Genomic DNA, 20,701 nt, shown 5'->3' on the forward strand with positions numbered 1-20,701 from the left:
CTTTTGTCTCCATTGTCACACATTCATAACAGAATTAATTTTGGACATATCTATTACAAAAAGAAAGGCAAACAAACATTACAGGCTCAGCAAAATGCCAAATGTGATTTAGATGGCCAATAACAGAAGGTGATTTGTAGTTATTCTAAGTCTTCTTTTTATTTTAGATAATTTATTTCAATGGCCTTGTAACACTTGCTCTGTCTCCACATAAATTCAGGTGTGCACTGCTGCTTTTCACAGTTTCACTGCTTCAGGATTATCCACTTTTAAGCTGAGGCAACAGCCACCTTGTTAATAGCTTGTTAAAATTTGCCAAAAATTGAGATAATCCATCTGTTGAGAAGAATAATTCCTACTTACCAGTGCCAGGGCTTACAACCTCACTGCTTTCACTGTCTGAGCTGCTGGTGTTGGGCACAGTTTCTTTCTGAGCTGGGTGCATCTCATCAATAATTTTTGCCATTACTTCTTGTTCAACCCTGGCAGAATAAAACTCATTTAAGTATCAGCAAACACCAAGACACCTAAGAGCACACAAAAGATCACTATTGACATAAAATGCAAGGCAGCTCAAAGGAAAATGGGTAAGAAGGAAATGGAGACAAGAAGAAAGGGAAAGATCATTAGGGAATCATTCTTCTTTCATATATATTCTTTGCCACCTTGTTAAATTAGTTAAATTGCAACTCACCAATTTACCAACTTGTCTTCTATGGTTTCTTTCTTTTGAATCAGTTCATCCAAAATATCAGCAGACTGCTGAGGAGCAGAAGCCACTGGAGGAAACAAAGGACCATTGTATTGTGGTGAGGCAACTCTAAGCTGGCCATTAAGCTCCAGATGAGGCTCACTGGGTTCTGGAATTTCATCCTTCTCCTCTTCCTGCTCCTAATAAATAAGTAGTAAATTAAGTTATGGTACATTTCTGGAAGGCAATGTCACTGAGGTAGCTGTCAGGTTTTTTTTTTTCTTTAAGAAACATTTGTGGACATATCACAGCACACAAACCACACTCTTCCCTCCTCAGTGTGTTGTAGTTAATTGATACAACTCTAAGCTTAGCAAATCATAAATCTGTAGAGGTATAAAGCCATAGGAACTGCTCAGTAAAACATGATTTGGCTCATATTTCCTGCCTGTGCTGCACAGGGCAGGGAGCCAGTGGCAATGCTAATACTTGAAAAATTCACTAGTGACCTATGTCAGGTTTCTTTAATGCCACACCAGGAATGTCCCCCTTTAAACAAAAACTTCAGGAAACATTCTGCAGTTATTCATTGGGTTAGAGATTTTTTTGTTTGTTTGTTTGTGTTGGGTTTTGGTGTTTGGTTGCTTTTCTTAAAACAAATCAAAACTTGTTCTTTAAAGTCTCCAATCTGAAACAACAGATTCACAAAAGTTAACAAGCATGTAGTTAATCAAAACTCTAATAAACTTGCCAGCACTGAAAACTAGACATTAATAGTTTACACATATGTCACATGTGTGTTTACACTTGCATTCACTTCACTGCTGAAAGTTAGAAGGTATTTCTGGGCAATAATTCAGACAACCTTCACAGACATCTTGATTTTAATGCTAAAGTGCTATTTCTAAAAAGTTAGAGAAGTGACTTGGTGTGTTAAAATATTTGGGTTTTCCCAAAGATGCCTCCCTCCTTTTCCCCTGGAGCATAAACACAGCACCAAGTCCCAAAAACCAGCCACTAACCCATCATACTGTAAAGTCTCCTGATGAATGAGAACCTGCAACCTCCACTTCTAATATTAAAAACAAATGTCTCTAATAGTAACATGATTCTCTAAGAAGAAAATTTGGCATGCCAGAAAGAGATGAGGAGCTGAGCCCTGAATTACCAGTGAGAAATATGTGATGGTGCATAAAAGCTCACTGTAAATCCATATTTACTAAGATTAATCTCCAACACAGTGAAAGGGAAAAAAAGTCTCCTTTTCCCTTATATAAATTAAACTTACTTTTAACTTATAAAATAAGAAGACCCCATGCTATATATTATCTATGAAAAAAAAAAAAAAAAGTCACTAGAAAGAGAAAAAAATAACATTTCCCTGTCTCCTTGTCCACCCCAGCATTAACACTTCTCCTACCTTAACACATTTTAAAACTGCAGAGTCACTGATGGGTATTACACAAAGAACTACTGGGTTCTTCTGGATCTTTAAATAGTGATAATCTTCAAAGAAGGGAGAAAACCAGAATATGTGCATTTGGGTGACAAACAAAGGTCTTTAAACCATTCTATCACAGAAATGAGCAGTGAAGGTAAAATCAGAAGGCTCTGGGTGCCTTGCAAGCTGCTCAGCAGTGGGATATGTGTATTGAGAAGAATAATTCATTCTGACAGCAAATGCAAAGATGTCTTTGTCCAGCATTTCATTATGCATTTTCCTCTGCCTGCATTACTCCATAAATTTTCTTTGATGCTGCCTATTTATTACCTCTGAAAGTATGCAAAATACAAACATCTGGATTAAATAAAGCAAGTACATACAATAGATCTTACATCTTTTTAGTAATTCTGACAAACTTCTGCAGCTCTATTGCATTTCTAAAATATTTTATAGAGCACAAATCTATAATAATGCACAAAATTATATTCATTTGGGGGTGATATATTATCTCTGCTGAAATAAAAAAATAATGTAATAGTCAGTATTTAATTATACAGATTGAACTTGAACATATATCAACTTGTAGACCAATCTTGAATAATCTGCACTCAATTCTGCATTTTGCTTCCCTGGAGACTGTTGAAAATATCTATCACAACCCCCAATCAAAATATGGCATAAATTAGAAAGTCTTTCAGATATGATTGGAATATTAATCACTGTACTTTATTATAAAGTATCAAGCCAAAATTCCATTTTCCAAATTACATTCAGATAATTAAAAAAAAGTTTGAAATTATGAGATGTTATAGATTAGTTTTGTTCCATTACCAAACATGTACATGCAGAGCCTTTTATTAAAGACTCCTGAAACTTAAGCCATGGATTTCTCCTTGATGGATTTCTAAAGCAATTCTCTGGAGCAAGGTCAGGCTGCAGTGCAGGTGTCACCTGTGAGCTTTTGTCTGAAGAGTGAAATGTAAAAATATCAATGTCCTGCCCAAAAGTATCAAGGGGAAATGAGGCTTGAGGAAAATGCATTTACTCTGAGCTCTGCAGGTCCCATATTTTGTTGTGGCATTCAAACTGGAAGCAAAAATTCTGATAAAAAAAAAAGCCTCTACCTTGCAATTAGGGAATATTAAGAGAGAGAAAAAAAAATGTATTTAATTTGAAATCCCAGGAAGTTTGTTAAAGGAACTGCAGGATGCTTGTAAGAATTTGAGAGCAGACTCAATAAATCTGAGAGTCAGCTGTGGGCTCATGTGAGCTGCACAAGTTCTGAATCACAGAATGCTTTGGGTGGGAAAGGACCTCAAAGACCATTTTATCCCAATCCCCTGCCCTGGGCAGGGACAATTCCACCACACCAGGCTGCCCTGGAACACCTACAGGAAAACAAACACTGAAAAAGGTCCAAAAACAAACAAAAAAGGAAGATATTTCACACAAATACTTATCCTACTCAATTCTAACAGAATTAAGCTTTCATAATAAAAGGGGAGTGGGGGAAGACAACAAAAGCTATTTTTTTGTATAGCACTTTATGCACATTCTTTCATGAATCTGAAGACTCTTTTATAACAATAACTTTACTTTCTTTTGATGTCTTAAATACCCCTGCCACTCCAGAGACTGATTTTATGCTTCCCCATTGTGTTTGCCTTGCACATTTTTAAGAATATTGTCTGTGTGGTCATAGGCCAAACATATGTTTCACTTGGAACATTTTTGGTATTGTGGTTAAAATATATCCCATTGCCAAAAACTAAAAGATAAAAGCAATCCAGGGAAAAAAATGAAAAAAGAAAAGATGAGTAACTATTATTCACATAATAAAAATTTAACTTTGCAGCATTTTTTGATAGTTCCTAAAAGGATTTCTTTAAAGCTTTTTTCTTGTGCTAACAGAAGAATAATGTCCACAGAGATTTAACTACCACACTCCAGTAACATAAGGTAATTTTGAAACTATAAATGAGTAAAGCATTTGCACACTTTTGATAGGCAAACCCTCAAATCAGGGCTGATAATGAACTGATAATGTTAAATTATCAACTCATTTTAAATATAAATCCACCTGTAAGTTCCAGGGTTAATATTTGATGTGCACTCTAATCCTGGGATCAGGAACATATAGAAATAGTTCAGAAAATAAGTTTTTGGGTAAATTTTGATTACACACAGTATGTTTTGTTCAGTAAAGTGAAAAACAGGCTGGTTCACCAACCTTGAGTGCTTCTCAGGACCCCCCAGCCAAGAGGTCAATTAACCAAAGAAAGGATTTGCTACCTAAAATTAACCTCTGAAAGATGATTTCACATAAACCTCTGCTACCATAAACCAGAAACAACAACATTGTTAAGAGTTTATTCTTAAGATCTAATTCTAACCCTGCTCTCAGTCAGTGTGAAGCCATTCCCCCTTGTCCTGTTACTCCAGGCCCTTGTCCCAAGTCCCTCTCCTGCTCTCTTGGAGCCCCTTTAGGCACTAGAAGGTGCTCCAAAGTCTCCCCAGAACCTCTTCTTCTCCAGGATGAAGAATCCCAGCTCTCTCAGCCTGTCACTATATTCATTGCAGGCAGTTTTAAATTGTAAAGTCTAAGTACTATAATCACTGCTGATTTTAGAGAACTACTTGTATTTCTAGTGGATTCCAACATATCCAAATAAAAGCTAATTTTAGCTTTTTACTCTAATTTTTCAAAAGCTTCTCTACTCACCAATACACAGTAATTGCTAAGATCCTCTGTAACACTGTAAACAAGTCAGCATTGCTCACAAAGTGTATTTTTAAAGCTACTATACAAAAATTATTAAAAGGAAAAGGCACCTTTGCAGTGGGATTACCTGTGTGACATCAGTAACCTCAATGAAGTCAGTTCCTGGCAACTTTGTGTCTTCCTCTTCAGTGGGTATTTCTTCAGGAGACTTAAAAATACAGATTGCAGTTGTTAGGTATTTCATCTTGGGAGGTGGAAATGCATTAGCAGAAAACCTTCATGATAAGAATCAATTAAATCACACCTGCCACTATCCCAGGATGCTCCAAGCCCTGTCCAACCTGGCCTGGAGCACTCCAGGGATGGGGCAGCCACAGCTTCTCTGGGCACCCTGTGCCAGGGCATCACCACCCTCACAGTCAAAGATTTCTTCCTAAAATCCAATCTAAACCTTCTCTCTGTCAGTTTGAAACCATTTCCCCCTGTTCTTACTCTTGTAAATTGTCTCTGTCTTTCTTGTAGGGTCCCTTCAGGTGCTGGAAGGCTGCAATGAGGTGACCCCAGAGCCTTCTCCAGGCTGAACAATCCCAATTCTCTCAGCCTTTCCTCATGGGAGAGGTGCTCCACCTCTCTAATCAGCTTGCTGGGATGGAGTAATAGAATTCTAAATACAAATCACTATTTTAGTCCACAATCTCTGTCTAATTCAGTGAATACCTGGATCACAGGATTCTGGAGGACCTAACTCTTGAAGTCAGGAAAATAGAATGTACAATAACCATACAAAAATAATCACTGCCTCACCAAGCCTTCACACACTCTGTCCTTATCACTCAGCAGCAGTTACCCTTAGAGCTGCACAAAAACCTTCCTTGCTGCTGAGATCAAGATTAAAAACACTTCTGAAAAGTTGTAGGGAAAGACAATGGAGTGGCCACTCCAACATCCCCAGGCTCCTGGGGCTCAGTGCCCACAGCAAGAGGGAGGGATGAGGAACATCCTCAGAACACTGAAGCCAGTGAAAACAAGACAGGCATGGGCCAATAGGGATTATAATTCTTAACAGGACATAAGAATACTGTTTTTCTTAGAGTTTTACCATGGTGATCATTTAATCTTGGCAGAAGAACATCTTTCTACAATTTTTCATTTTCTTAAACAAATACCTTGTACTATAAATTCTTTAGAATAATTACTCCTTTTTTTCCTTGAACTGTCACATATCTCTAACTAAAGACAAGGAGAACTTTGCAGCAATTTAACATATTTTCTTTTTGAACAAGTTTGAATTCCCAAACAATCAGTACCTGTATTACAGCATTGACAGGAGAGAGCTGAGGCTCAGAGCTTGGAGGACTGTGACTTACACTTCCACTGGCACTTGAAACACTGTCAATATCAACACTTGGTAACACCTAGGACAGGAAAAAAAAAGTATCAATATAAAAATCTGTACATTAGCTTGGCTATTATCATTAAACTTTTTAGGTTTCTTTTCTTCCATCTGCTTCTGAGCCACTAAAATTCAGTGCTCTCCTTTTTCTCATGCCTGTATCTGATATCAACTTGGTTCTGAAAATCAAATTCGTGTAATGTCAAAAATTAACATCAGAAATAGTCACCTTTTCTTTTTCAGTACCTGATCTCTCCTGTTCTTTAATTCCTGACACTTTGTCTTGCATGGAACAAAAGGTGAGTGTATCTTTAATAATTAATTACCTATAATAGAGTAGAGGTGTGTTTGACCTGCAATTAGTTTAAAAGATTACAATATAGTTTGTTACCAAGGCATGTCCATTACAACAGATATGTTCTATTTCTGTTAAGAACAAAGATCTCAATGCTTCATTCCTTTGGGAAAAGAAAAATCACCTTCAATATTTAAGAACTGGGTGGAATAACAGCAAAATGCAGGTGGGTGGAATAAATGTCACATCAAGGGAACAAAGCACAGAGCACTCTACCTGTGTTTAACTCTGAGTTCCATTAATCATTTGTCTGAAAGGTGTGTGGGGGAGTGTGTGCAGTCTCAACAATTGGAATCCAAAACAATGAACATGTAAGAAACATTCACTTCCTTGCAAAAAATTAAAACAAACCTCAACCCACAAGGTAAGGACTGCAAGGGTTGATTAATCAGGAGTGAAACCCTTGGGTTGACAATCATGCTTGAAACAGAAATCTTAGAGGTCAAAGCAATCATCCAAGAAATCTGACATTTATATTTCTACTTCTTTTATTCCATGTTGTTCTGGCTTAAAAATCTCATTAAAAAAAGAAAATGTTATAAAGATTTTACAAATGCCCTGCACAGGTGATTTAGGGAAGAAATAGTTTTCTATTTTGGTAAAATAATAATGATAATTGCTAAAATATGAATAAATATATTACTATAGCATAAGAACTGCTTGGTCCTTCCATTCCATATTTTTCTAATTCTTATTGAAAACCATCTACTGATGTCAAAGTGTGTAACTGATGGATCAGGCTGCCTGTAGTTAGCACTCATTAAAACAAACAAACAAATCATCATCACTCTTGACATGTACCTGGAAAGAGAGCTGAGGTGGCTCCTTTTTCTCTAATTTCATCTCTATTACAGCTATATTTGGCTTTTTCACCTCCACTGGAGGCTTTGGTGGCTCTGGAGGAATGGAGGTTGTAACTGTGACAGGATGAGGTTTATCTAAGATTACTCCAGCAGGCTGTGGTAATGTGCTACTGCTTTGGGTTTTACCTAAAGACAAATGAAAAACAATTAAAAATTTATACATCCATTTCCAAAGCCAATAAATTAATAAATTAATTAAAATTATATTCTGTGTGGTTTGATATTCTGTGTGCAATTACAGACCAATTAAAAGCCCCCTATTCACATCAGCTAAACTACAGTAATTCACCAGCTATTTTTTAGGTTTCTCAGCAGAAATGAACTCTACCTGTTTGTAAAATTATTCACTTTCCTTGACTCTGGTGACATCTACTGCTGAAAACAAGAATTGTGTTTGCCCTTCAAGAACTACAGACCATCACACCCAAAGTACTATTACACTTAGTATTAACAACCCACACATTTTTGTCTGAGACAGCCCTTTAAAAAAACAATTACCTTATTTCAATGCCTATATAATACTAGCCCTTCTCAAAACAAGCCTTAAATAAAGGTTCTATTGAAAGTCCAAAAATCCAGAAGTCATGACAAGGAATTTACTGTGCTTGGCACAGTCCTACTGAAATTGTTGGGCTGAAGTCACTGCAAATGTTGAATCCAAGGGTGAGTGATTCAGTTCCTGCCCATGTGGATACCAAACTGAAAGCAACAAGATGAAGCCTAAAACCAAAATTAATTTTAAAAGGTACAGCTAAGCAAGTAATTGCTCTGTCAGGGTGTCACCAGACACCCATCATGAAGGATGAGGAAAACCAGAACATTTTCAACTGATCCCTCATATTTCCTAGGAGAAGGGCAGGTGCAAATATCATGGAATGGTTTGGGTTGGAAGGAACCTCAGAGATCATCTAACTCCAACCCCCACTGGCTTAAGAAGATAAAAGTTGTATTTCCATGAAATTAATCCAGTGATTAACCTGCCCACAATCTGCTCCTACCTAGTGGAATAGCAATGGGAATGAGGTGACCTTCCACAGGCCCAGAGGCAGCAGGGACATCCTGGCTGGGGCTGAAGAGGTACTGCTTCTGCTGGGGAAGGGCACACACAGGCTGCTTCTGCTGGGGAAGGGCACACACAGGCTGCTTCTGCTGGGCAAGGGCACACACAGGCTGCTTCTGCTGGGGAAGGGCACACACAGGCTGCTTCTGCTGGGCAAGGGCACACACAGGCTGCTTCTGCTGGGGAAGGGCACACACAGGCTGCTTCTGCTGGGCAAGGGCACACACAGGCTGCTTCTCCATGGGGCTGCTGATGTCCTTCTGGCTGTGGGAGCAGGTCTGGGTCCTTGCTGACTGCACCTTTGTGCCTGAAACAAGAGCAGATAAACTGCAAATCATGATGTGTGCACAAAAACAGTGACCTACAGTCTACTGATCCAAACCTTTCTATTCAATCCACTGCAAATTTTTGCTGTGGGATGGAGGGAATGAGGGAGGGGGTCCCAAAGGGCAGAACCTGAAAGTGCTATAGGTGGATGATAGATGGCATGTCTCAATATTGTCAGCAATGAAGGAGTTAAAATTAAAATTTTTAAGTTGAATCTAGCAGATAAGGGCACAGAAACATAGAAAGGACCAAAGGACAGCAGTAAGTTGGAAGAAAAAGTGTGATTTAGCAGCTAAGAAGAAATTAATAATTTAAGTTTGAAATTTGGAACTGAATGTGTGATTTAGCAGCTATGAAGAAATCCAGAATTTAGGTTTGAAATGCAGCCACAAAACTGACAGGTACTCAGAGGAACAGGTATAATCTGCAAATTCCTGGTTTAACAACTCAGTGTTACTCCAAAATCAAGCCATAGCTAATATCCAAAAGTCTTGACTTTCATCATCAAGGAAATGCTGATTTTTTGGCCCAGTTTTTCAAGCATATTGCAAATAGCCAGCCAGAAGTAATTTATATGTAAAAATGTCTTAAGCAAAGGGCAGAGAAGAGCATTTATTGCAATGTGCATTTCTCACCATACAGTCGTGCAAGGTCTTAACTTACAGCAAACAATGGATACGATTAAGGAAATTATTAATATCAGTGGATAAATACTGCTTATAAATTCCCTTCCAAAAGGTCAACAATTGTCAATCAGGCAGAAGTGCTTCTACTGTTATTTTGTAGGTGTTAGGATAATGAATCTGGAAAGAAACGTGCTGGTAACCAACTCCACACCTGTATTACAGCCAAAAAAATGTCATTTTTCCTCCTCTGTTGTTTCTAATAATCACCCCCCTGTACTTGCAGCCAGTTAACACATGGCAATAAGCACTTTTTAGCTCTGCTCACACTTAACAGCCTTCTAATTAATTGAAAAATGAAAGTCAGTGATTATAAAATACAGGGATAATAAAGATTGGTAATGTGACTTCTGTTGGATGCAGACAAACAGGTAAGGCAGTTCACTTATAAAGTGGTATTTTTGTACAAATTATGGGTTGTAAGCCTGGAAACAAGAACAAGTCATAATTCCACAGTGAGAAAATACAGGTCAGAGAGAAGCATCCTCAGAAAAGGGTTTAAGGTCATGTTGGGCAAGCAATGGAATGAGAAATCCCAACACAAAGCCCTGGTCAACAGGATGAATTAACCCTCAGATGTCTCAACAGAATGTCTGGAGCTGAAGGCTCCCATAGATGATAACACTGCATTCCTGCATCTCTGCAAATATTAAAATAGATTGGACATTAATAAGCACTCTTCATTTTTTAAGGAAAAATCACCTGGAAACTGAAGTAGCTGTAAACTGAAGCCAAAACCTCACTACAAATCAGATAATAAATCTGAAGTGTCCTGTTTGCTTTTGAAGCACAAGGTATTTTGCAATGGGAAGAAACAGAATTTCTGCTGCCTTTACATGATGAGTTTGTGCCTTTCTGCAAAGCACAGGTTAGCCAAGAAAAAACTGTTCTGCAGTCAGACAAATTACTGGACTCTGTAACATAAATAGATACAGTTCAGAGGCTTGTGATTTAGAAGAGGTCATACTACATGATCTAACAGTCCCCCTTGGCCTTGAACTTTTGAGTAAAAGCAGAAATTGGCAGTGTATCTGTAATGCTGCCAACTTGTAAAAACAAGGTTTTCACAGTGAGAATGATTAAGTACTATATACACACAGCACCTCATTTTAATTGCTTTCAACTTTTCATTTTTCCCCTGAAAAGTTTATTTGCACTGGGCAGAAACTAGACATTTAATTAAACTTAGCTCTAAAAAAGCAGTGTTTTACATGTATTTATCAGGTCACATTATGCAAGAAAACAACTCCAGCTTTTTTTTTAGAAATGATCTCTTACTCATAAAAGTGTTAGTTGAATGTTTTTCCTAACTTCCCATAAGAAACTAAGCATTAGTCACCATAGTTTATTTGCAAAGAAAATGGTTGAGAGTTATAAAATGACTGAAAAGAGACTCTCCAGATGGCCATTTCAGTCTTAAGTAAACATCCTTATTCTAACACTAATTTAAAACAAGCTCAGTGGACTGCTCTAACAAAATACTCATTTAACAAGTCTGGATTTTTCAGCCAATCAAACCCATGGCCAAAAACTTCCAATAATTCTGAAGCTTTTATCACCTGGTACATCAAGGCAAATCTGTGGGTGCAGATCCATGAAGGGAAGAACTCACCATGCCTAAGGTGAAAGAGATTAGTTTATTTTCTTTTTTTTTAAAAGAACCTGGTGCTTTGAAGTGCTCATTCAACTTTGGTGCATTTTATTTACACTCCTACTATAGAGAAGAACAGATCTGTTCCTAATTTTATTATTTATACTTTTCCTTGCCATAACAGATTCTTCCAGCACAGCAGCCCCCAAAATGATTGAACTGTTTTGTCTTCATGAAACCCACGTGAAACATCACAGATTATTTTTCCATTTTATTGAGAAATTATAGGAAAGGACAAAAAAGAAGCAGTTTGATCAATAGTCTTACCAAGAATCAAAGATAAGTAATGCCAGTATTAAACAAACCTCAGCCTCAGTTAAGATCAGAAAGTTTGGGAATAGGACACACACATTGGAGTGCTGTTCCTTTACACAATGTGCAAAAAATTCCATTCTCCCCTTAGAAAAAAACACATGGGGGTATTTTATTTTATTTACTGTCAGGATAGAGACAAAACCATAACTTCCCATAACTCCATCCTGATGTTAAATAGAGAAACTGATTTTATGGTGGCTTTACTGTTGCAGACACACATTTTGCTCTGCAGCATGACTTAATGGCTTGGAAGAGAACCACTCTGGCAAAAGGCTATCCAGAGTTCACTCTGTTTTCCAGCAAAGAGCTTTTAAGCTGTTGGTCACATGCAGGATTCTGGAAGATTGAAGGCAGCATTGATCCAGTGCAGTTTTCCCTTTCATTTCCATTTGCCTCCAACAGAAAACAGCTGAACAGGAGCAGCTTGTTCCAACTGCACAGAACCTGCAGCTTTCCATTTCTGACACCACTGAATTCAACTGGTGGTTTCAAATGATCAAATTACCTACTTGCTATTATTAGATTGGGGAGGGGGGCACTCTTTCTGCCACTTTACAAGATATTGTTTCTGGAATGATGAAACTGGCCTCTCTGGAAAGGTTATTCTGTAAAGGACAAGAGCTCAATAAATAGAGAATTAATTTAGGACTCAGCAAAAGCAGAAGTGCTGATTAAATATTTTTAAAGAAGTGTCTGTTCTCAATCCAAATCTTAGTGGTCACTGCATCACTGTTATTACTACACTAAGTGTTTACTAGTACACATTTCATCCAAAAAGATCTATACAGAATAAATTAAATTTTAGGTGTACAGCACAGCCAATAGTCAAAAATAGTGATACATCATGCTTAAAATGACTATACCAGAGGATACACCAATTTTCACCTAAGAAAAGACATTCAAGAGAGAGCAAACAAAATACCTGTCACAAGGCTGGCAGCTTTCATGTAACAAAGCCTCACCTTTTAAAAAATGATGAGTTTTGAAAAGTTTTCTAGGTTTCTGCCAGGACTATAACCCACATTTTCCAGGAGGGTGGTGAGAATTATGAATACTTTTTAGCAATAACACTTTTCCTTCACAGATCACAACTGGGCTTCAGAGCACAGGTAAAGAACAAAGAACATATCAGGCAAAACAAGAGATTCTTGTACTGTTTTGAGGACTTGGCACTGTGGATGTGCATCATAACCACAGAATCACACAACGGTTTGGGTTGGAAGGAACCTTTAGGATCAACCAGTTCCAAACCCCTGCCATGGGCAAGGACACCTTCCACTAGACCAGGTTACTCAATAATTTAAAATAGCAGTAATAATAATAATATAAAAAAATCCCCAGCCTCAAACCCTAGCAGTGCCTGTCTTCAGAGACACAGATATGTTTTACACCATCCTTGCACTGGCCTAAAAACATGATTTCATCAAGTGCCTGGCTGCCTTCTGATGTTAATCTCTTGTGTTTCACACAGAATATAATGTTTTGACAGCTGTAATAAAAACCCAGGCAGCACTTTTAAACATGACATTTAAGACTGCATCAAGTATATTTTCCCTGCATGGGTAACAACAGCCTAAGAGCAAGAAGCATGGAGGGAGCCAGTTAATATTTTTCCATGGATGCACATCTTGTTAACTCCTCTGTTCCCACCTTCACTTTTACCACCTCATCTCCTTAAACCTCTCTCCCATCTCCACACTTTCCCTTCATCATTATCTTCTCTGCTCACTTTCTCCCCAGTGAAATGATCCACACTGTTTTTTTTTTTAATAGCAGTTAAAGATTATTCTTAGTTTTTGTATTAAGATTCAGGTAAGTTTTAAAAAGGTAACTAGGAAATAAACTAGATCCAATTAAAACATTACTGTCTGCTAATTCTAGAGGAAGTTTATCTGCACTGACCAATGTCAGATATAATAGAGTCTCCCTCTGTAATCATTTTTACACTTTTTTAATAGGTTAGAAGATTAGGATCCTCTTATCCTAACACTTTGCCAACAAAACTAACAAAGAGAATTCATTATTAATCAACCAATAACCTTTATCAATTAAATAAGCTTAATAAGCTATTACAGAAAGGATTTCTATTCTGATTATAACTAACTGGATGAAGGAAAAGGAGTTATTTGCACTTAGTGAACTTAACCAATTATTCTGATTACATCTTTAAATATTTTCAAACTAACAGATATCACCCTCAGGATGAGGATGAGGATTTTTTTTTATTTAAAGAAAAAACAATTTTTCATATTTCAATTGATGCATCAGAAACAGGAAATTAAATATCAGGCTTCCTTCAGTTTTCAAATCTCAGTACATTTCTGAACTCTGACTTAATTAAGTATTTAAATGAAAAGTCACTGGATAAAGCTGACAAAAAACACATTTGCCAGTGATGTACCTTTATTTTTACCTTTAAAAACTGAGTTCATTTTTCAACACACTCAGTTGTGATTAATTTTAGCAATTCAGCTCATTAAATTAAATCTTGGACAACAATAAATACATACTAAGACATTTATCATATTTAGAAATAAGTATTTATTTGACAATCTAAAATAAGTGAGAAACACATTAAACAAAGCTGAAAAACTTCTGGTATTTTTTAGTTTTGAAAAGAGGATCTTAAATAGAAATAAACTACTTGAAATGGACAGGTCCTACAACAACCATCTAGTCCAACTGCCTGACCACTTCAGGGCCAAGCCAAAGTTAAATTAAGGGCATTTTCCAAATGCCTCTTAAACCCTGACAAACCTGAGGCAGTGACCACCTCTCTGAAAAGCCACTTTGAGTTGCTTCAGCTTTGTATTGAAGAGCAGATGAACTACAACTAACAGATTCATTTTCACAGGGAATTCCTGATAGAAAAACTATGAAGGAACATCTTGTTCCCATTAAAGAATCACTTACCTTTAACAACCTCAATCAGCTTGGGTCTGGTGGGTTTAGATCTGGAAGGGGGAGAGTTGAATCTCAGGTAGGGTTCTTTTTTAAGAGTTCTACGGTGACCCTGGTAAATGGGTTTCCCATAAACTTGTGACAGATAATCTTCATTTTGGACTGGTGCAGTTCTGCCTACAGCTTCCTGGTGGACACCAAAATGGAAAAAAAAAAGTAGTTTACAATTATTTATGTAAATTGGAGCAGGACAGAGCTATCACTTTCATTTCAAATTACTACACCTGCACACACAATTTTTCATGTCAATACTGAATAGTTTTTTCCAGAAAAGAAACCACCTGCTTGGGAACTCACATCTGCCTTTTTTTCTTTGCTCTCCTTTTTTTCAGAAAGGTAAGTTCTAAACTTATCTTCCTTTGTGGTATCTTCCACCTGCTTCTTCAATGGCTTAGGTGCAGATAAAGGCCTTTTTGTCAAGGAGGGTTTTTGCACGTTTTGAGTTCTCTCTTTAATTTCTTCCTTGGTCTTCACAGCCCTGAGGTTTTGGGCTCTCTTGTTCCATGGGGATTTTTCTTCAAATTTTTCTTTATCTGGATTATCTTTTGTTATTTCAGCCTAAATAGAAAATATATATGTAATAAATGGATTTTTTTTTACCAGGGATTTTCATAACACAATTACAGTTTTAAAACAGAGGCAAATATTTTATTATAGCTTACTGCATGCTATCAATAACAGGCACCTTTCTCATGTTTTCAGGGGGTGAGTAAATCACTTTGCTGTGGACATGAAAGAACAAGGAAAGGTGGAAAAATGTAACACAAAAATCCCAACTCATTTTTCCAGCCCTACCTGGATTTCCTGATTGATTGCCTTGATCCACTCATCCACAGTCCTTCGGATACGAAACCCTTCCAAGATATCACTGAAACACAAGAATGAACCTTTTTAGGTTCTCAAATTGCACACATTTGTTCCTGGGAAAAGTAATAACCTTTAAATGCTGTAAAAAGAGAAATCCAGAATACAGACAGTGAGATTCTGCACCTCTACACTCCCCAAAAGGCACCAGGCAAAGCCCATCAAGAGTCACAACCCCAATCTGTTCTTGCATGGTGCCACTTGAAAACCTCATTCCCTGCTGGTAAATACTGATATTATTGCAAATATTTTAGGAATAAGGAGTAGCCATGTGTGACTTCCTACTTTGATCACAACTGAAAAAACAAGAAAACAAAAATATTCCAATTTAACAAAAAAGATGACAAATTACTATATCCTCTAAAAGATAATGAAGGCAGTTAACATATCTAAAAAAACCTCTTATACATACAGAATAGCTACCTTCCTCAGGAAAATGCAAATTTTAAAAGAAAATTTCTATTATGATTCAAGCAGAAGTATTTAATATAACTAACAAAGCAAAAGACCTGTTGTGAGTTGATTAAATTCTGTAAATTTACAGGCTTATGAAGCCTCTGCTGCTCTGAATAATCAAATTATGCTTCAATTTTCTTGTAATGCAAGTTGGTATGGAAACAATTAAATGCCCTGGCAGCAGTTCAGCTTGTCCAGCTGATAAAGCCTCAGAAATCAGATTGAGGCACCTGACAAAAATCAGTTCACATCTCAAGAATCAGACAATGATTGCTAGAAAGAGTCAGTAAATCCTTTTTGCAGGGAAGAGCACAAGTTCTCCAATGCCCAGATTTGGAAATACCAATCTCACACAGCACTGAAGTGCAGGGTCTGACCTGTTTGTACTCGAGGAGTCACCAAAAGAATACTTGGCATCTCCATCTTTTGCACGAGTAACAGCTTCCAGATTCTCCTCAAAGACTTTCTTATTGTTCTGCACTCCTCTCAAAGCCTTTTCAGCATCTGTCAGTATAGACCTTGGTGCTTTGACATTCTGAAGGATGGATGGTTTGTTGGGCAGATGATGTTCAGGACGACCAGGTGAAACAAGAAGATTTTTGGACTAAAATGGAAACAGAACCTCTAGCTTTTAATCAGAGATTGTAATTTCCTATGAATCTGTTATCACATCAATGCCATCATATGAAATACTGCCCATGTGCACTATCAGCAACTTCAATTACTCAAGAACCTTTATTATGTTGTAAATATATTTAGAGAAGTGAAAGACATCCAAAAGATCTCCAATGGGAAATGATGTGAAGTATGAGAGGCAATGCTAATGAGGCTAATAAGCATGTGAAAAGATGGCAATTAGATACATGAAGTATCACAAGCAAATCTCTCCGTGTAACAGTAATTAAACATAATTAAAAGGCTAATAAAAGCCCAAGTCCTCTAAATATATACACTTATTTGGCATCATCTAGTCCAAGAAGCACAAAGCAACACTTTTAAGTTTTAACAAGATAAATCCCTCAGCAGCTCCTTGATCCTCTTTCACTTTTACTCATTTTCACTTTTCAGAAGGAACAATGACACCTCTCACTTTGCAGAACCCTTCTACAGAGATAAAAATCGAGTATAAATTAGCTGCTAAGCACAAAAGAAAGGGACACAAACACATCAAACAAGTTCTCACATTCATTCTCACAATCCTGAGGAAAAACTCAGAGGCCCCTGAAAACTTCATTAAACAGTAAAAAGTTTTAAAAGTGATAGAAGTACATTTAATAAAAAAAACCAAATCCTCAAACCAAAACCAAAATATCCAGGCTCGAGTAGACTGTGAAAACATTAACTGAATGAACAGAAAAAAAACCCCTCACAGATCACAACTCAGTTTTGTCTTTAAGGCTACTCTTTTGTCAAATCAGAATTAAACAAAAATTTATGTTTGAACAGATGTACTGCCACAATGCCATTACAAAACAGGAATCAAGACAATGATCCCATGACCTTGGTGTTGGCCTGGTGAGAAAGAGACAATATACCAAATTATTTATCAATTTTATATAGCCTTTCATTTTAAAATGAAACTTTTTAACAAATACTAACTCAATAAGGTAAAATCTGTGAGAAAAGGTAAGAAATACAGAGACATGATCAAGTGTAAATTGATGTAGACTTGCTAGTGAGACCCAGATCATGAAATGGTAACTGGATCTGTTAAATATGTAAAAAATGCTGGTAGCAGCAGCCCACACTGTGTCAATCTGACAGAGCAGCTTCCTCCCTGCCATTTTCCCCTCAAGGGATTTGCTAGGACTGAACCAGGAGTAATGTGATCTGTGCAAGAGCAATCCTTTAACAAACATCCAGGCTGTGATACTGCATTGCAAACACATTCAAAACTGCTTCAGCATGACAGTATTTTATAGAAAGCCCAAAATCCCACAAAATAAACACACATAAACATTTCAAGGTGTACCTTAATAAGATCTTTCACCTCAGATTTCCATGAACTTGCTCCCTAAAAAGACAGAAGAAGAGCTATTGAAACTTCAAGGTAAAATCCATAATATTGGATCATTTTCACTAATGACAATGAACTCCTTGGGTTAGAGCACCACCTTCTGTCCTCAGCTAATTCAGAGCTTTGCTTTATGACAGAGCTGGTCTACCATTTATCCAAAAATTTATCATTATCTCACTCTACAAACCTCTCAGTGATGAGGAGTCAGTAGCTAAGTGTTTAATTGACCCAAATCTCCATTTGCCAAGTCATCACATCTTTCTATTGACCATTTTCATAAGAGAGGTTTCAAATAATTTCTGTAACTGCATCTTTCTCCCATTCCTTATCCCATCTCATCTTGTTCTGTTGCCTGTACTAAGGTATGTTACTTGTTTAAGTTTTTAGCAGCAGTGGTAAGAAAATATTTGCAACCTCAGTGGGGCACAAGGCACCTGGTCCATTCCTAATAAGAATAGTTAAATGTAAAATCCAGAAAGTGTTACAAAATCTATAAAAAATGCATCAGCTATGCTGTAAGATATGACAGATGAAGCTGCATTTTCTAAAGATATAGCAACAAAAAACAAACAGGTAATACAAAATACTTTTTTAGGGAAATATGCAAGTTGAAACTTTCAACCACAAAAATGAACCAGCAGAATCAAAGTTATTACATTTCAAGGCAATCCAAAGAGGTGAATTTTCAAACTTTTTTTCTTTCTCACTGTGTACACTGACAAGGACAGAGAGGACCACAGCAGACAGGTGGAACCAGGAATGGCACCAGGTTAAGAGATAAAAGCCTCAGTTGCCAAAAGCTCCATGTTGCCAGCACAGAAGCAGATCTTGCATCCCCAAAGATACAAAATCATTAGCACAAGAAACAGCACAAGGAATCTGTGCCAGGAAATTCCTTGGAAACAGCACTCATTACAAGAAGAAGTGGCAAAATGAGAAAGGAAATGCTTTAATCATCCCTAAAACTGACTAGAGATAAATGGAACATTGTTCTTTCCAACAGGAAAATTACATCAGCTCTGTAGCTCTGCAAAGAACAGACACTGAAAATATCTAAAACCTATACAGAAACTTCTTTTTTTCTCTTTCTATCCTTCCCTCTCTTTCCTATATCATGTGTGGGACAATGGCAGCCAGAGTCCATTGCAACCCAGAGCATTATTCAGGCTCAGAGCTCTTCCACACACAGAGACTCCAATATTTCAATTATTGTAAACAAATGTGGATCTTCTTACACGTGTAGAATCAGGAGCAACACTTTTACTGATACCAGACCTCTATGTTTTTCTCCACAATTTTTATTCCCCTTCTTCAAACCCCTGCTCATTGTGATTAGATTGACTTTACCTGAAGAATGTTGTGCATTTCTCTTCTCAACTTGCCAAGATCTTGAAGTAAGTCATCTGCTTTCTGCACTGTTTTCTCAATTGAATTGTAGCTTACAAAAGGAGGAATTGAGTCAGCAGGCAAAGCATTGTTTCTGAGGGGAGAAACACTCCTGGTTACACCTCTAATGGCTCCTGAGGTGGCCCAAGAAAGGATTCAACTGTGAAACCAAGCAGGAATTTACACTGCAAGTACCAAACCTTCAGATAAACTGGAACTTGCTTTGGCATCTGAAGTTATAGAGATTATTGGGTTTTCTCTGTTTACCACTTAACACCTTCAGCCATATCCTTTTATCCTCAATACTGAAATTACATCTAATAGAGCAACATTTAAACTTTGGATATCTTTCCATTTGAAGCAATTGACATTTTTGTACACACTGTTCTTAATTAGACAGCACATATGAGCAGTTTCTCATTGTATTAGTGAAATTATAATTTCACATTACTGCCTGGGGAAAATATGCTTCAGACTACATAGCTAAGAACATTTTTTCACCCATTTTAAAACTTAGGAATTGCTAGTTGGATGTTGCTCCTAAAAAACATTCCAAGTGCAACCTGCTGAAAGGTGTTGAGAGCTAACCTTAACAACAAGCCTTCATCTGCCTGCAGTTCAACAGAAACTACAGAATCGTGGAATATTAGAGCTGGAAGGGACCCACAAGGATCAGAGCTCAACTCCTGTCCCTGCACAGATCCCCCAACAACCCCACCCTGTCCCTGGCAGTGCTGTCCATACTCTCCTGGAGCTCTGGCAGCCTTGGGGCTGTGCCCATTCCCTGGGAAACCTCTTCAGTGTCAGCACCCTCTGGGGGAAGAACCTTTCCTGACATCCATCCTAAACCTCCCCTGGCACAGCTCCAGCCATTCCATCAGCTCCTGTCAGAAGGAATGCAAAACCAGAAATACTCCAGCATAGCTGTGCTGGACTCGAGGAGCACAGCAGTGACTCTGTTACATCATCAGGGTCCAATGCACCTCTCTCAATTTCATTGAAACAAGTCAAGCTGTTCCTCAGTTTGGACTGTTGTGTTTATCCACCTGTATCTCTCATGAGGCCAGCTCTTTTCACCTCTGCGTAGTGCTCTCTTCTTGGGATACTCCATTTCCTTCAGTGATATTTCTTGAGAACTCAAAACGTGTTCCAGACCTTCCCCTTCACCTAAAATAAAGCAGAAAAAAAGAAACTTAGGTTAGTTCAACAGATTTAATTCTTTTCCTTTCCTGATATTTCACCATAATATAGCACTCACCAAGGAGAAAAAGTAAAAATTAAATTAAAATACAGATCTATTTCAGATAAAGCAAGTCACTTAAAACCACTAACCGATGTTTCTGGGTGTCACAGTTTAACGAAAGTCCGGTTTTCAGTTGGGGTTGGCTCCCTGCAGGGACCTGCCCCAGCCAATCAGATGGCCAGGTTTAAAGAGCCAATCAGCTCCTGAGGTTTGAAGAACCAATCAGTGGGCCAAGTTTGAAGAACCAATTTGCTGGCTGGGTTTAAAGAG

At 37.6% G+C, this 20,701-nt stretch overlaps 1 protein-coding gene across 1 annotated transcript in view; it reads right to left on the bottom strand.

Moving 5' to 3' along the window:
* Nucleotides 1-20,701, bottom strand: part of KIAA0586 — a 70,452-nt gene that overhangs the window by 40,427 nt on the left and 9,324 nt on the right. Inside the window, exons 10-23 of the mRNA XM_079309288.1 lie at nt 20,235-20,355; nt 19,150-19,240; nt 17,758-17,799; nt 16,163-16,389; nt 15,261-15,333; nt 14,763-15,023; nt 14,418-14,592; nt 8,726-8,835; nt 8,467-8,548; nt 7,407-7,594; nt 6,165-6,272; nt 4,985-5,065; nt 695-891; nt 364-482 (exon numbers count right to left, since the gene is read on the bottom strand). Coding sequence (XP_079165414.1) covers nt 364-482; nt 695-891; nt 4,985-5,065; nt 6,165-6,272; nt 7,407-7,594; nt 8,467-8,548; nt 8,726-8,835; nt 14,418-14,592; nt 14,763-15,023; nt 15,261-15,333; nt 16,163-16,389; nt 17,758-17,799; nt 19,150-19,240; nt 20,235-20,355 — 1,875 coding nt within the window. The remainder of the gene's footprint in view (nt 1-363; nt 483-694; nt 892-4,984; nt 5,066-6,164; nt 6,273-7,406; nt 7,595-8,466; nt 8,549-8,725; nt 8,836-14,417; nt 14,593-14,762; nt 15,024-15,260; nt 15,334-16,162; nt 16,390-17,757; nt 17,800-19,149; nt 19,241-20,234; nt 20,356-20,701) is intronic.

This window comes from Erithacus rubecula, assembly GCF_903797595.1.
Source record: "Erithacus rubecula genome assembly, chromosome: 6".
NCBI classification, from domain to species: domain Eukaryota; kingdom Metazoa; phylum Chordata; class Aves; order Passeriformes; family Muscicapidae; genus Erithacus; species Erithacus rubecula.